Genomic DNA, 16,887 nt, shown 5'->3' on the forward strand with positions numbered 1-16,887 from the left:
TCGCCATCTTGAAGAATTTGCTGTCCAACATGTGATGTTCGCAACACCCGAGAATCCCCAGTACTGCCATAGGCACCAACGTCGATGGCAACAAATTTGTAATGTGCATCAGCCACCGCCATCAGGACCACCGAAAAATACTTCTTGTAATTAAAGAAGCGTGATCCTGATCGTGGTGGCTTCTGCACTCGTACATGTTTACCATCAACTGCACCTATGCAGTTTGGGAAATTGGCCACAGACTGAAAGCCTGCCACGACCTGCAGCCAAGTCTCCTCGGTTGGGGAAGGCATCACCATGGGCTGCAACTTCTGCCAGATGACGGCACATGTGCACCTCACAATTTGAGAGATGGTGGATTTACCAACTCTAAATTGGAGGTGTAGGGATGTGTAGCTCTCTCCTGTGGCCAAAAACCTGAAAAGAAAAAAAAATAATTAGAAAAGTCACACAAAAATGTACTGTAACGTGTCAGCATGTATGGCCGCTATAAAACGCCTTTGATGTCTTCTATGAAGTATTCTATGTTGTGGCAAACAACCAGGTGTAAAAAGAAAGCTGGAAAGAAACACGCTGACATGTACATAGACCCATTAATTATAGTGTGTCTACCTGTGTCAGTGTCTACGTTACATGTTCCCAATATAATAACCCCTACCGGATACACTGATGTGTGAAAGGGCCGTAATGACATTCTAAGCGACAATTATTTACTTACCGCAAGGTGATGAGCAGCCTTTCCTCAGCAGTGATCGCCTTCCTCATGAACGTATCAGCAAATGTAATATGAGGACCCAAGACTTCAAGCAGATGATCAAAGGCGGCGATTGGAAGCCGGCAGAAGGACACAAACTTTTCAGGATATCTTCAAAGTAAAAAAAAAAAAGGTTAATAATGATTACATACTTTTATACACATTTTACATAGTAAAATTGCTTGAGTTATTTTACAACTTACCTCCTCAAATCATTATAAAGAACGTTAAAATGCCCTTTGTCGGTTCGGTCGACTAAGAGTGGGTGCACCCAAAATTTACGTCCTTGATTTCTCCTTCTGCGCTGCTGCTGCTGAGCCTAAAATAAAATTTTACATTTAGTAGACAGCACACTCAAAAAACAGACATGTGAACCATTTTCTGATTCATAACCCTAATCACATAAATACTCGTAATCAAAAACATAATATAAAGTCTGAATTCACAAACGACAACAATCCAAAATGTATTCATAATCCAAACAATAATCACAAACCGAACAAAACTACAACCCTAATCCAAGACCCAACCATAACCCTAATCCCATACCCAATCCATAATCCCATACCCAATCCATAATCCCATACCCAATCCATAATCCCATACCCAATCCATAATCCCATACCCAATCCATAATCCCATACCCAATCCATAATCCCATACCCAATCCCAAGTCTATATTATCCAAACACTAATCAATAACCTAACCCAATCACAAGCCTAATCCTAATTACAGCCATATAACCCTATTCCCAACAAACCCCAATCCTATCCACAATGGAATCCCAAACATAATCACGGTCCTTATCCCAAAAAATTTAAACTCAAACATCATCAAACCCTATTACCTGCTCTCTGTGCTGCATCAGGATTTCCAGCAAACACCCCAGCATGAGGATTCTGAACGGCCTGCGGACCATTTGGCGCTGCACGCTGAAATCTTCATCCCGCTGGGCACTCTGCTGCTCATTTCTGTCAGTCATCATTGTTATTGGTAAAAGCAAAATGGAGGCTGGGGGGGTTGGAGCAGGAAATGACATCACCTTTTTTTTTCTTGAGTACAGTATTGTCCAACTTTATTTAATTTCTTCTAGTGCAAAACCGCAGACAATTCTGCCAAAAAACTGCAGGAAAAACCGCAGTAAAAAACGCACCAAAAACGCACCAAAACCGCACCAAAACCGCACATGCGGTTTCTGCCAAGAGGTGCGGTTTTGTCAACAAAAAAAAGCAGGGAAATTTACTACGTGTGCACATAGCCTTAGGCTGTGTGCACACGCTGCGGAAAAGGTGCGGATTCATCCGCGCGGATTTTGTACAATCCGCAGGTGAAACCGCAGGTCAAAAGACCTGCGGTTTTACCTGCGGATTGCTCTGCGGTTTTGCCCTGCGGTTTTTCATCTCCTCAATGGAGGAGATGGCAAACCGCAGGAGAATCCGCAGAAAGAATTGACATGTCAATTCTTTCTGCGGATTGAAAACCGCAGATAATCCGCGCGGAAAATTCCGCACCGTCTGCACTGCGGTTTTTGATTCCCATAGGGAATCATTGTACTGTACACCGCAGCAGAAACTGCTGCGGGTCCGCAGCGGCCAAAACCGCTGCGGAACCGCAGCAAAATCCGCAGCGTGTGCACACAGCCTTATAATATTTGCTGAGCTGTGTACCTAATCCTCTCCTGTGTGATAATTTCGGCTGAGCTGTGTATCTAATCCTATTGTGTGTTACTGACTGCTCAGCCGTGTATCTAATCCTATCCTGTGTGATACTGACTGCTGAGCAGGGTATCTAATCCTATCCTGTGTGATACCGTCTGCTGAGCCGTGTATCTAACCCTATCCTGTGTAATACTGACTGCTGAGCAGTGTACCTAATCCTATCATATGTGTTACTGACTGCTCAGCCATGTATCTAATCCTATCCTGTGTGATACTGACTGCTGAGCCATGTATCTAATCCTATCCTGTGTGATACTGACTGCTGAGCCGTGTATCTAATCCTATTCTGTGTGATACTGTTTGCTGAGCCGTGTATCTAATCCTATCCTGTGTGATACTGACTGCTGAGCTGTGTATCTAATCCTATCCTGTGTGATACTGTCTGCTGAGCCGTGTATCTGTTCCATCCTGTGTGATACTGACTGCTGAGCTGTGTATTTAATCCTATCCTGTGTGATACTGACTGCTGAGCTGTGTATCTAATCCTATCCTGTGTGATACTGACTGCTGAGCCATGTGTCTTATCCTCTCCTGTGTGATACTGACTGCTGAGCTGTGTATCTAATCCTATCCTGTGTGATACTGGGATCCCCCTGCTGTCTGTGTCAGAGGGTGGTCTGTGTTGGCACGGTAATAAATTGTGTTATTTCCAGCTTTACAGAAGGACGATAATACCATAGAAATGATAAGAATAATAGGCCTCAGTTACCACAACTGTCTACAAAGAAAACTGCTGCTGATGGCAACCAATCACAGCTCATTTTTCATCTTTTAAACATCTCTGGGACAGTGTGGTGAGTTTTGAGTGGCGACATTTGTGTTTCGACTTTTATGTGGCGAGGTTGATGTATGTGTGGTGAAATGTGTGCTGAGGGTGGTATATGTGTTGAAGCACATGGTAGTGTGTGGCGCATTTTGTGTGCGTGTTCATATCCCAGTGTGCAGCGAGTATTCCATGTCAGGGCCCCACCTTAGCAACTGTACGGTATATACTCTTTGGTGCCATCGCTCTCATTCTTTAAGTCCCCCTTGTTCACATCTGGCAGCTGTCAATTTGCCTCCAACACTTTTCCGTTCACTTTTTCCCCGTTATATAGATAGGGGCAAAATTGTTTGGTGAATTGGAACGTGCGGGGTTACAATTTCACCTCACAACATAGCCTGTGACGCTCTTGGGGTCCAGACGTGTGACTGTGCAAAATTTTGTGGCTGTAGCTACGACGGTGCGGATGCCAATCCCGGACATACACACACATTGAGCTTTATATATTAGATATAGTAATTTCAACAGAAATTGAGCTAAATTATAACACTTTGAGTGTTTAGCACAGATGACCACAGATGCGTCTTAACCTCTTACCTACAAATGATGTAATATTCCGTCCATGTGACCATGGACCTAATTACCATGGACGGAATATTACGTCATCGCGATCAGCGGCGCCCACGTGGTGAGCGCCGCTGATCGCGGCCGAGTGTCAGCTAATTATCATAGCTGACACCCAGCACAATGTGTCAGGGGCAGTCACGGACCGCCCCCGACACGTTAACCCCTTGCACACCGCGATCAAACACGATCGCGGTGTACCGGGGGTTAAAGGGAAGCATCGGCAGGGAGGGGGCTCCCTCCTTGCTTCCCTGAGCCCCCCACGACAGCGCAATGTGCAGTGCTGCTGCGGGGGGCTCCTTTTCTGCAGGTCCCCGGATCCAATATGGCGACGGGGACCTCCGGGGGCCTGCAGGAAGCTGGCTTCCTCAGTGCCTGCAAAGCGCAGGCATGAGGAAGCCTGTGCAGTGCCTGTGACAGATCAGCAATCTGTCACAGGACAGTGATGTCCCCCCTGGGACATTGTAATAAAGTAAAAAAAAAATAAAAAAAAGTGTAAAAATAATTAAAAAAAAATCGCCAAATAAATTAAAAAAAAAAAAAAAAAAAAATATTCCCCAATAAATTCATTTTTTGGAAATAAAAAAAAAAACAATAAAAGTACACATATTTGGTATCGCCGCATCCGTAACGACCCACCCTATAAAACTGTCCCAATAGTTAACCCCTTAAGTGAACCCCTTAAAAAATAAAAATAAAAAACGAAGCAAAAAATAATGATTTATTATCATACCGCCGAACAAAAAGTGCAATAACACGCGATCAAAAAGATGCATATAAATATCCATGGTACCGCTGAAAACGTCATCTTGTCCCGCAAAAAACGAGCCACCATGCAGCATCATCAGCAAAAAAATAAAAAAGTTATAGCTCGCAGAATAAAGTGATGCAAAAATAATTATTTTTTATATAAAATTGTTTTCATTGCATAAAACCGACAAAACATAAAAAAATGACCTAAATGAGGTATCGCTGTAACCGTACTGACCCGAAGAATAAAACTGCCTTATAAATTTTACCGCACCCGGAACGGCGTAAACGCACCACCCAAAAGAAATTCATGAAACGCTGGTTTTTGTAAACTCTGCGTCCCAAAAAACGAAATAAAAAGCGATCAAAAAATGTCACATGCCCGAACATGATACCAATAAAAGCGTCAACTCATCCCGCAAAAAATAAGACCTCACATGACTCGGTGGGTCAAAATATGGAAAAATTATAGCTCTCAATATGTGGTGATGCAAAAACTATTTTTACAATAAAAAGCGTCTTTTAGCGTGCGACAGCTGTCAAACATAAAAACCGCCATAAATAGTAAATCAAACCCCCCGATATCACCCCCTTAGTTAGGGAAAAATAATAAAATTAAAAAAATGTATTTATTTCCATTTTCCCATTATGGCTAGGGCTAGGGTTAGGGTTAGGGTTAGGGCTAGGGTTAGGGTTAGGGTTAGGGCTAGAGTTAGGGTTAGGGCTAGGGCTAGGGTTAGGGTTAGAATTGGGGGTTTCCACTATTTGCGCACATCAGGTGCTCTCCAAACGCAACATGGCATCTGATCTCAATTCCAGCCAATTCTGCGTTGAAAAAGTCAAATGGTGCTGCTTCCCTTCCAAGCTCTGCCATGCACCCAAACAGTGTTTTACCCCCTCATATGGGGTATCAGCCTACTCAGGACAATTTGCAAAACAACTTTTGGGGTCCTATTTCTCCTGTTGCCCTTAGGAAAATAAAAATTTGGGGGCAAAAATATCATTTTTGTTGAAAACATTTTTTTTGTTATTTTCACGCCTGGGCGTTATAAACTTCTGTGAGACCCTTGGGGGTTCAAAGTTCTCACCACACATCTAGATAAGTTCCTTGGGGGGTCTAGTTTCCAAAATGGGGTCATTTGTTGGGGGTTTCCACTGTTTTGGTACATCAGGGGCTTTCCAAACGCGACATGGTGTCTGATCTCAATTCCAGCCCAAAAAGTCAAATGGCGCTGCTTGCCTTCTGAGCTCTGCCATGTGCCCAAATAGTCATTTACACCCACATATGGGGTATCAGCGTACTCAGGACAAATTGCACAATAACTTTTAGGGTCCTGTTACCCTTGGGAAAATAAAAATTGGGGGTGAAAAGATCATTTTGTGGAAAAAATATGATTTTTTAATTGTACCGCTGTACATTATAAACTTCTGTGAAGCCCTTGTGGGTTCAAAGTTCTCACCACATATCTAGATAAGTTCCTTAGGGGGTCTAGTTTCAAAAATGGGGTCACTTGTGGGGGGTTTCCACTGTTTAGGTACATCAGGGGCTCTCCAAACGCGACATGGTGTCCGATCAGAATTCCAGCCTATTTTGCATTGAAAAAGTCAAACGGCGCTCCTTCCTTTCTGAGCTCTGCCATGCGCCGAAACAGTGGTTCCCCCCCACATATCAGGTATCAGCGTGCTCAGGACAAATTGCACAATAATTTTTGCAGTCCAATTTCTCCTGTTACACTTGGTAAAATAAAAAAAATTGAACCTGAAGTAATTTTTTTTGTGAAAAAAAGTTAAATGTTAATTTTTTTTAAATATTCAAAAAATTCCTGTGACGCACCTGAAGGGTTAATAAACTCCTTGAATGTGGTTTTAAGCACTTTAAGGGGTGCAGTTTTTAGAATGGTGTCACTTTTGGGCATTTTCTATCATATAGACCCCTCAAAGTGGCTTCAAATGTGATGTGGTCCGTAAAAATAAAATGGTGTTGCAAAAATGAGAGATCGCTGGTCAACTTTTAACCCTTATATCTTACTAACAAATAAAAATTTTTGTTCCAAAATTGTGCTAATGTAAAGTAAACATGTGGCAAATGTTACTTATTAACTTTTTTGTGTGCCATATCTCTGTGATTTAAGGGCATAAAAATTCAAAGTTGGAAAATTACAGAATTTTCAACATTTTCGCCAAATTTCCGTTTTTCTCATAAATAAACGCAAGTTATATGAATGAAATTTTACCACTAACATGAAGTACAATATGTCACGAGAAAACAATGTCAGAATCACCGGGATCCACGGAAGTGTTTCAGAGTTATGACCTCATAAAGGGACAATGGCCAGAATTGTAAAAATTGGCCCGGTAGTTAACCTGCAAACCACCCTTGGTAGTGAAGGGGTTAAAATTAAGAGGTGTATACCAGACAAAAAACAAAAGCAACATATTCTATTAAAAATAATATTTCTATACTTATACTTAAGATGTCTTAAAAATGAATCCACAGTTTGAAAAGATATATTTATTTATCTGTACATTAACCTGCTTAAGTTTGACATTACCCTGGTTCTTCTTTATGGTTAGTTTAGTAGTAAGTGTAAAACTCACACTGCAGAATTTCTAGCTGAATTTTTTTATTGAAATGTTTTGTACACAGAGATATATTTCCAAACAGCATTTAATAAAATTAAACTGCTCATTGCAATAATATGAAAGAGATATGTGGTACATGAGGTGGATACAATGACTAAAAGCATCTAAATAATCAACTGAAGAATAAAAATGAATACAATTGTGTTGCTTATTTCCCTTTTGACTTGTCATTTGATCTTTTTCTAAGAATATGGAAAAGATAGCTGTCTTTGTTATTGAAAGCTAAATATAACCTGTTGTTTTCCCTTGCTCTAAACATCCTGAGAACTTTCTAAATTATTACATTTTTGTTTTATGCACATTCCTCCCAGAGAAAAATATTAGTTTTATTTTATTTAGAGTTGAGTTAAGGTGTCAAAAAACTTACTGCATGCAGTCAATGGAAAAAAGTTATAGGTCAGTGTAAGATTAATCTGACAGTGGATTATCTCCTGCAGGAGTAAAAGATTGCATATGTTCCAATCCAATTTGATCATTCTCTTCCCTCATGTGCCAGCTAGACTGACCTTGGATTCTCCCATACGCAATAGATAATTAGCCAATTGTGCAAAACTGATCAAGTTCAGATGATTTACCTCTAAGGGTACTGTCACACTTAGCGATGTACCAGCGATCCCGACCAGCGATATGACGCGGTCAGGATCGCTGGTGCATCGCTAAGTGGTCGCTAGTGAGCTGCCACACAGGCAGATCTCACCAGCGACATAGCAGGGGTCGGGGGTCGCTACTAACCTGTCACACTAGGCGATCCTGCGTCCTCCCGCCCGGCTCCACGCTCGTCGCTCGTCTCTCCACAAGAAGCGCCGCTGGAAGCTGACGATGAGAAACAGTCCAGCCTGTTCTCGCGCGATCAGCGATAAGCAGCGGGGGAACGGGTCGTAGGTAAGTATCACACACAGCGATATCGCTAACAATATCGCTATAACGTCACAAGTTATAGCGATATTGCTAGCGATATCGCTTAGTGTGACAGGCCCTTAATGTGCATGGACAATTTTACAGAGAACAGTACATGCTAATGTATCTCACATCATAGACTAAAGAGTTCTATAATTTGATGGTCAACTTGAGCTGATGAGTAGACCAAGAGTAAAATGGAATTTTCCAACCTATGGTGATTATTATAATTTTACAACTTAGGGTGCTCATAATAATAAGGTAATATGTGAGCATGGGAGAGATAGTTTGGTAAATGTTTAAGTTATTAACTTCCCTGTAAGAATTCTTTACTTAAACATCATGGCCTCCAGATCGAATAGTTGAATTTTTAATCAACGCTTGATAGGAAAAATTGAACTGCGACAAATACTTTGTGGCACATATGTCTTTTAGGACTCCTGAATGTTGCTCCCTAAATGTTGGCACCTTTATTTAGTATTGTGTGCTAGTAGCGTCAGAAAAGGCATATTATTACCAGAACTTGATGTTAGTGTCATGGCAAAAACTATTAAGGTAAAAAGCATATCAATCAGTAATATAAATTTCAATTTTTTCCGCTTTGATACTCAGGGGTGCTAAACACAATCTATTGCATTTAAAAGTGACTCATGAACTGTAGAAGATTGGAAACCATTTCTTTAACTATTTCTTTAACTGAGCATTATTGTGATTTTTGATGTTCAGACAACCCATTTAACTACATACAAAACATTTATCCCACATGGTGTATATTAAAGTAGAAACAGCAAGCATGACATAAATCATTCTCTCACAGAAGAAAATATACTGGTAATATCAATTACATAGCTAAGGCACTCAGTACAAAATTTACTCTTATCTTCCAAAAAAGTGTTTTCTCAACCATGTTCTCCATGTACTCAACTTATTTCTATGTAATAGATGTTATTATTTAACATTGATACTATAGAGTGGATCTCACTAGCTCAAAAGAAAAGTGATACTGTGACTCACAGTAGAATTCCATTTTGAATTTTAGATTTGAGTAAATTAACAATGTTGTCACCATGTCCAGACCAATGAAATTATGTTGATCTGCTTTAAGTTTTTCAGAGAACTTAATCATAACTCCAGCTATTATATAATAAGACAAAAACTGTTAAAAGTTTAGCAGTAATCTGAATGGTCGCTATGAACAACAGCTCTCCTCTTTTATGAACAATATTTTGAAACTCAGTAAAATTTGTTAGTGTGGCTTGCAGACTAGGTTCAGATTCATTCTCTCTCTAGATATAGTGGCGTGTAAAAGTTTGGGCACCCTTGGTCATAATTACTGTAATTGTAAACAGTTAAGCAAGTTGAAGATGAAGCGATCTCTAAAAGGCCTAAAGTCGAAGATAACACATTTCCTTTGTATTTTAGGCAATATATACAGTGGGGCAAAAAAGTATTTAGTCAGTCAGCAATAGTGCAAGTTCCACCACTTAAAAAGATGAGAGGCGTCTGTAATTTACATCATAGGTAGACCTCAACTATGGGAGACAAACTGAGAAAAAAAAATCCAGAAAATCACATTGTCTGTTTTTTTTTCATTTTATTTGCATATTATGGTGGAAAATAAGTATTTGGTCAGAAACCAGCAATCAAGATTTCTGGCTCTCACAGACCTGTAACTTCTTCTTTAAGAGTCTCCTCTTTCCTCCACTCATTACCTGTAGTAATGGCACCTGTTTAAACTTGTTATCAGTATAAAAAGACACCTGTGCACACCCTCAAACAGTCTGACTCCAAACTCCACTATGGTGAAGACCAAAGAGCTGTCAAAGGACACCAGAAACAAAATTGTAGCCCTGCACCAGGCTGGGAAGACTGAATCTGCAATAGCCAACCAGCTTGGAGTGAAGAAATCAACTGTGGGAGCAATAATTAGAAAATGGAAGACATACAAGACCACTGATAATCTCCCTCGATGTGGTGCTCCACGCAAAATCCCACCCCGTGGGGTCAGAATGATCACAAGAACGGTGAGCAAAAATCCCAGAACCACGCGGGGGGACCTAGTGAATGAACTGCAGAGAGCTGGGACCAATGTAACAAGGCCTACCATAAGTAACACACTACGCCACCATGGACTCAGATCCTGCAGTGCCAGACGTGTCCCACTGCTTAAGCCTGTACATGTCCGGGCCCGTATGAAGTTTGCTAGAGAGCATTTGGATGATCCAGAGGAGTTTTGGGAGAATGTCCTATGGTCTGATGAAACCAAACTGGAACTGTTTGGTAGAAACACAACTTGTCGTGTTTGGAGGAAAAAGAATACTGAGTTGCATCCATCAAACACCATGCCTACTGTAAAGCATGGTGGTGGAAACATCATGCTTTGGGGCTGTTTCTCTGCAAAGGGGCCAGGACGACTGATCCGGGTACATGAAAGAATGAATGGGGCCATGTATCGTGAGATTTTGAGTGCAAACCTCCTTCCATCAGCAAGGGCATTGAATATGAAACGTGGCTGGGTCTTTCAACATGACAATGATCCAAAGCACACCGCCAGGGCAACGAAGGAGTAGCTTCGTAAGAAGCATTTCAAGGTCCTGGAGTGGCCTAGCCAGTCTCCAGATCTCAACCCTATAGAAAACCTTTGGAGGGAGTTGAAAGTCCGTGTTGCCAAGCGAAAAGCCAAAAACATCACTGCTCTAGAGGAGATCTGCATGGAGGAATGGGCCAACATACCAACAACAGTGTGTGGCAACCTTGTGAAGACTTACAGAAAACGTTTGACCTCTGTCATTGCCAACAAAGGATATATCACAAAGTATTGAGATGAAATTTTGTTTCTGACCAAATACTTATTTTCCACCATAATATGCAAATAAAATGAAAAAAAAAACAGACAATGTGATTTTCTGGATTTTTTTTTCTCAGTTTGTCTCCCATAGTTGAGGTCTACCTATGATGTAAATTACAGACGCCTCTCATCTTTTTAAGTGGTGGAACTTGCACTATTGCTGACTGACTAAATACTGTTTTGCCCCACTGTATATTGAAATTTTTAAAAATTAAAAAAAAGAAAATGGGATCAATGCAAAAGTTTGAGCACTCTGCATGGTTAGTACCTAGTGGCACTGCCTTATGAAAGTATCACAACTTGTAAATGTTTTTTGTAGCCAGACAAGAGTCTTTCATTTCTTGTTTGAGGGTTATGTTTGCATCAAGAAATTGTTGAAAGTTCAATGAATCCATTATTTTCACTACTTGTGAACTTGTGAAATGTTCCTCTTGCTATTGGCTGCAACCCAAACCCAAAGCATGATTGATCCACCCTCATGTTTAATGGTTCTGTGCCCTTTTTTCTCCACATACACCTTCAATCATTGCGGCCAAAGAGATCTATTTTAATCTCGTCGGTCCACAGTACCTGGTTGCAAAATGCATCAGGCTTGTCTAGATGTTCTTTTGTATGCTTCTTATGCTAAATTTTATGGTGAGGATGCAGGAGAGGTTTTCTTCTGATGACTCTTCCATGAAGGCCATATTTGTGTAAGTGTCTCTGAATAGTAAAACAATGTACCACAACTCCAGAGTCTGTTAAATCTTTCTGAATGTCTTTTGCAGTAAAGTGGGGTTTCTGATATGCCTGTCTAGCAATTCTACAAACAGGTCTCATTGAAATTTTGCTAGGTCTTCTAGCCCTTATCTTGACCACTGCTTTTGCTGTTAAGTGCAATTTCTTAATTACATTTTAAACTGAAATAAGGACAACCTGAAAATGCTTTGCTATCTCCTTATAGCCTTCTCCTACTTTGTGGGCCTCCACCATTTTCATTTTCACAGTGCTAGGCAGCTTCTTAGAAGATTGAAAAAAACTCAATTGAAAATTTGAATACTAATGCAGTTAGGATAGAAATAGGACAGAATCACCCCCTGACAAATCAGACGCCAAAATGCGTGTCAGGGTGGATGCCTCCTCGCCACACTCACCACTGACCCATTTATACAAGTAATTTTAATATGAGGTTGCTGCTATTACTTTGCTGGTATAGTCCGATGGCAACCCTAAATAACATCATATTCTCTACCCAACAGTGACCATGCTTTGTCCTGGGCATTTTTGCACATGCAGTTTACCAAACCATGTGTGCTGCTTATAGACATATACCTATACCTAGCTTTTGACACCAGCTTGGCCTATTGCTATATTCTGTGGTTACACACTGTCTGGATATTTGGGCAGTGTCGCATAGGTCTCTCTCTATATACAGTATGCACTTATTGTACTTTGTAATAGCCTCTCTATAATAATTGCCCTTATTATTTTATTGTTATTTAATGTATTCAATTTATACAAGACAGTTTTTACATTTGAGCTATTTCGTCATTTTTCCCACCCCACTATATTGTTATTCTTGATCAATAAAGTTATGTACCCTTATTTCATATTTATCTTGAACTCCTACTCTCGTTTTTTTCTTCTACTTTGCATAAGCTTCTTAGGGTATGTGCACACATCAGCGTTTTTATTCGTTTTTTTAAGCATTTTTACCAAAATAAGCTTACAAAACGATTAAAAGAAGCATCCCATTCATTTTAAGGAATTCTGCACTTTTGTGCATATTGATGTGTTTTTTTCTGTGAGAAAAACGCATCGCGGTAAAAAACACAGCATGCTCATTAATTTCGCGGAAAAATCCGCATTTCTAGCTATTTTCTATGAGATTGGGGACGCTCCAGAAAAAAACACATAAAAAACGCGCAGAAAAAAATCATGCGTTTTCTGGGAAGGAGTCCCGTTTTCAGTCACGAATTTTCTGCATACGACTGTGCACATAGCCTTAGAAGAACCCATGGCTGCTGTTTTATGGCACAAGGTTACAGGAGGCTGGGTTTTTATAAAGCTGGAAAATTTGTATCACCTGGCCTTTTTTAACAAAGATAGTGAACAAGCCATAGCTCTAAAAGGTTAATTATGGTCTGAAAACTTGGTCAAAGTTATCTGCGCACACAAATCTCCAAGCGTGCCCAAACTTTTGCATAAGCCCATTTTCCTTTTTGTAATTTTTAAAATGTAAATGATGAAAATATTTTTTTTGCCTAAAGTACAAAGGAAATGTGTCATCTTTAACTTTAGGCCGTGAATAGATCATTTAATCTTATTCATTTTCAACTTGCTTGATTCTTCACAATAACAGTAATTTTGACCATTGGTGCCCAAACTTTTATATGCCACTATATATAATGAAAATGAACCGTACTCATTAATAAACATCTCAGATGTTTGCAAATGTAAGTACTTACTCCATGTACAGTATCACTATCTTGTGGTCCTAACTCAAGTAACAATTAAGAAAGGGGAAAAGTATGTACCTACACTAATATCCACCTAGTGCTTGACTTGATGTTCCTTTGTTTTGGAGTAACCTTGTTACTCTTTTCGAACAGAATTTTTATTTCTGCCTCCCTCCCGGTATAACCAGTATAATGAGAAAAGGTAGAGGGCAAAACATACTAGAAAATCAAAATGGTACATAAGACCAGCAAACACCACAAACATTATAAAACAGAAGACTTTAGAGCTTACGTGACCCTTATTTATGGGCTCTGTGGCCATTGTGTCAGGCAGAATCTGATGGTCAGGACATGTGTGATCATGCTCATAATACTCTAGATCCTGTAGCTCACTCTGTTGTTCTGCTTCTAGACATTGAGTATGCTCTTCATCCTCATGTTCACTGATAAAAATAGATGGCCCCAGATATCCCTCCTCCATTTTATCCCGCACATTATCTAAATTTGCTATGTCTTCTGTAATAACCAGTTGTGCAATATTAGTGAAATCGACATTCTCCTTTTCAATTGCAACATCCTCCTCTTTAATTACATCTAGAACTTGCCTCAGTGCTGTGAACGAATTGCTAGACTTGGTAATTGAAAAATCACTATCTATTACTAAGTCTCCAACTAAGCCATCTGACCTGATTTCATATTGTTCTAAGTCATTTTTTCCTCTGGAAATATATGTAGCGCCCCCATTATGTATACTTTCTGAAGGTAAATGTGAAATATTACATTTTGTTAATGTACTCTCCTCTGTTAAACTTTCAACCCTCGGTGTATCACCAGACACAATGTAATCACTGTTGACCTCTATGTTCTTCCCTGATACTTTTTCTTCTGATTTCTCATCGGACCCCTCTTGTGCTTTTACATTTTCACCAATATCTATATAGGATCCTTTGCTACCCTGTCTATCTTGAGCACTTGTTTGACTTTGACCTTTTTCCTCTGTTATCTTAGCAATGATGACCTTGTGTCCCTGTGTCTGCTCACTTGGATGAGTTTCCAGTATTGCATTCCATTCATGAACTATGCTCTGGATCACATTTTCAGCTGCAGCACAAGATATTGATGGTGAGCAGTCAATCACTGATGACTCATTTTCGGAATCATAACCTGAATGTACAGCTTTATCTTTGTCACCAACAACCTGTATTTTGTTATGCACTTTAACGCAGTGACTTTCTTGTGCTCTGCTATAATATTGTTTGTCCAATGAAGCCGATTTAATATCATCTTCTGAGTCATTTTCCTCTGCAGTAGTAATGTGTTCTTTGTCATGTTCAGTGATATTTTCAACACTTTGTGCTTCTTCGCAAGTCGAAAGAGTAAGATTTTTATCTTGAGTTGCTTCCTCTTGTCCTTTGCACCTCTCCTGGTCATCTCTAAACAGGTAAGTATCACCTGAAGATGTAAAGCCACAACACTTTTCACTTTGTTCTATGTTTTCATTTTCAAGGACATTGCTACCAGAAGATTTACATTTATAGAAAAGATTTTGGAATTCTTCCTGCTGTGAAAATAACATGGGATGTTCTCGCTCTCTATGTTCTGCTGTTGCTGGCAGGAGCATGTCATTGTCAATTGTTTCAGTTTTACTTTTCTCACTTTGCTCATCTTTTATTCCCTTTGTGTCTTGAGTTGAAAAGTATGGTAAAGTAACTATGCTGTGGTTATAATTTGGATTGGCATTATCATCCAAAACTTCTGCTATCTCTGTTAACTGTGTGGTGTCAGCTTGTATAACAAATGGAGCTTCTGAGATTTGGAGACAGCTGTCACTTATGAAGTCCTCACTTTGCTCTACAGTTGATGACCACTGACGTGGTTCCTGGTTTAATATCTCATCTAAAGTCACTGGTGAGATTTTTTCCTGTTCAATTAACTCCGAGCCATGTAAATATAATTCTGTTTCTTCACTTTCATCCAAACATTCCTGTGTTCTTGTGAGCTCTTTGTAATGTCCAGAATAATCATCGCTGCTTAACAAAGAGATGAAGTCTTCTTCAGTGTCCTTAGATGCCGTGACCTCAGTGGTTGGAAGATATTCTTCGGTATGATCACATTCTTTTGGCTGTTGTGAATTATAGTCTGATATGCCAGCATAAGTATTCTTCAGATATTGAATTTCTTCATCCATTTGTTGATCAGCTGTTGAAATGGAGCTTTCCGAAAACTCAGTACTGTATTTTTCATCAGATGAAGTAATTCTGGCATTCATCAGTCGCTGACTTAGCTGGGATAAAATAAAAATACAAAACATAAAATTACAACGATCAGTAAATATTTTTTGTTATAAAAATTCACCTATAGAAACAAACAACATCATGTTGAAGATATATGAGATAATTTGAATTTCTAAACAGATGCAACCATGCTCCTGCAATTTCCAAAATAGGGTAACAGTCAAGCAGTTAGACACATTTTAACTTTTAGGATGCAAAGGTTATGTCAGGGTAATACACATATCTTCTCATTCATCGTTCTTCATTGACCTATGCATAACAAGCCAGTTAATATTTATCAGTAAATCTTCATAAGGAATAAATCACCTAGAATCATACCTGTCATTATATCCTAGACACTCTGAATGTTGCCCATGGTGCATGTAGGAGAAGTGTTGCAGCTCATGCGAGTAAGGGCTGCATTTGCCTGGGCTTGAAAGCTGAGGGAATCGAATGCACTTGGCTTAATTCAATACAGACTGTATTAAAATGTTTTAATCTAAACCTTCATGCATATATACTTATTTTATGAAAACATAAAAAAATCCTAGTTTTTTTTAACTATTAAAGGGGTTGGCCAATACTAGGACAACCCATTCTTGAGCTATATGTTTGGTCCTGATAAAATAAAAAACCCTATGCTCACCTCCCGTGCTGGCGCTGTTCCTGCAATGTCGGCACTCACGGTCTCGGCGCTCTCACGCGGTGCTGTGACACGTAACCCTGGTGCCCAATCAGCGCTGGTGTCTCTGTCCCCACCTATGTATGGATTGAACATGAAGAGGAAGTCAGAGAGCAGTTGCAGCCTGGACTTTCTCTTCATGTTCTATCCATACGTAGGCAGGGACATTTAAGCCAGCACTGATTGGGCGCCGAGGACACTTGTCACAACACTGCATAAGAGCCCCATGGAGAGTGATTGCCGAATCCACAGGAACTGCCCTGGCACGGGAGGTGAGTATAGGTTTTTGTATTTTATCTGGGCCAAACATTTAGTTCAAGAAAGGGCTGTCCTAGTAGTAGTAGTAGTATTAAAAAAATTTCCATTAACTGATTCATGAGCTTTCAGTATACTTGTTTTGCTTGTATATTGAAGCCGGTCATAATACAAACTCTCAAGAGCTCTCTCACTCTTTAGCAAGTTTGTATATCAGAATCATGCAACCTTTCTACCATGA

At 39.8% G+C, this 16,887-nt stretch overlaps 1 protein-coding gene across 1 annotated transcript in view; it reads right to left on the reverse strand.

Annotated features, from left to right (window-relative positions):
• Window positions 1–13,362: 13,362 nt before the first annotated feature.
• The window catches only part of PPP1R3A (protein phosphatase 1 regulatory subunit 3A), a 147,885-nt gene continuing 144,360 nt past the window's right edge, over window positions 13,363–16,887 (reverse strand). Inside the window, exon 4 of the mRNA XM_073573311.1 lies at window positions 13,363–15,720. Coding sequence (XP_073429412.1) covers window positions 13,573–15,720 — 2,148 coding nt within the window. The 3' untranslated portion in view covers window positions 13,363–13,572. The remainder of the gene's footprint in view (window positions 15,721–16,887) is intronic.

This window comes from Dendrobates tinctorius, unplaced genomic scaffold (assembly GCF_039654945.1).
Source record: "Dendrobates tinctorius isolate UK_male_01 unplaced genomic scaffold, ASM3965494v1 ptg000035l, whole genome shotgun sequence".
Classification (NCBI taxonomy): Eukaryota; Metazoa; Chordata; class Amphibia; order Anura; family Dendrobatidae; genus Dendrobates; species Dendrobates tinctorius.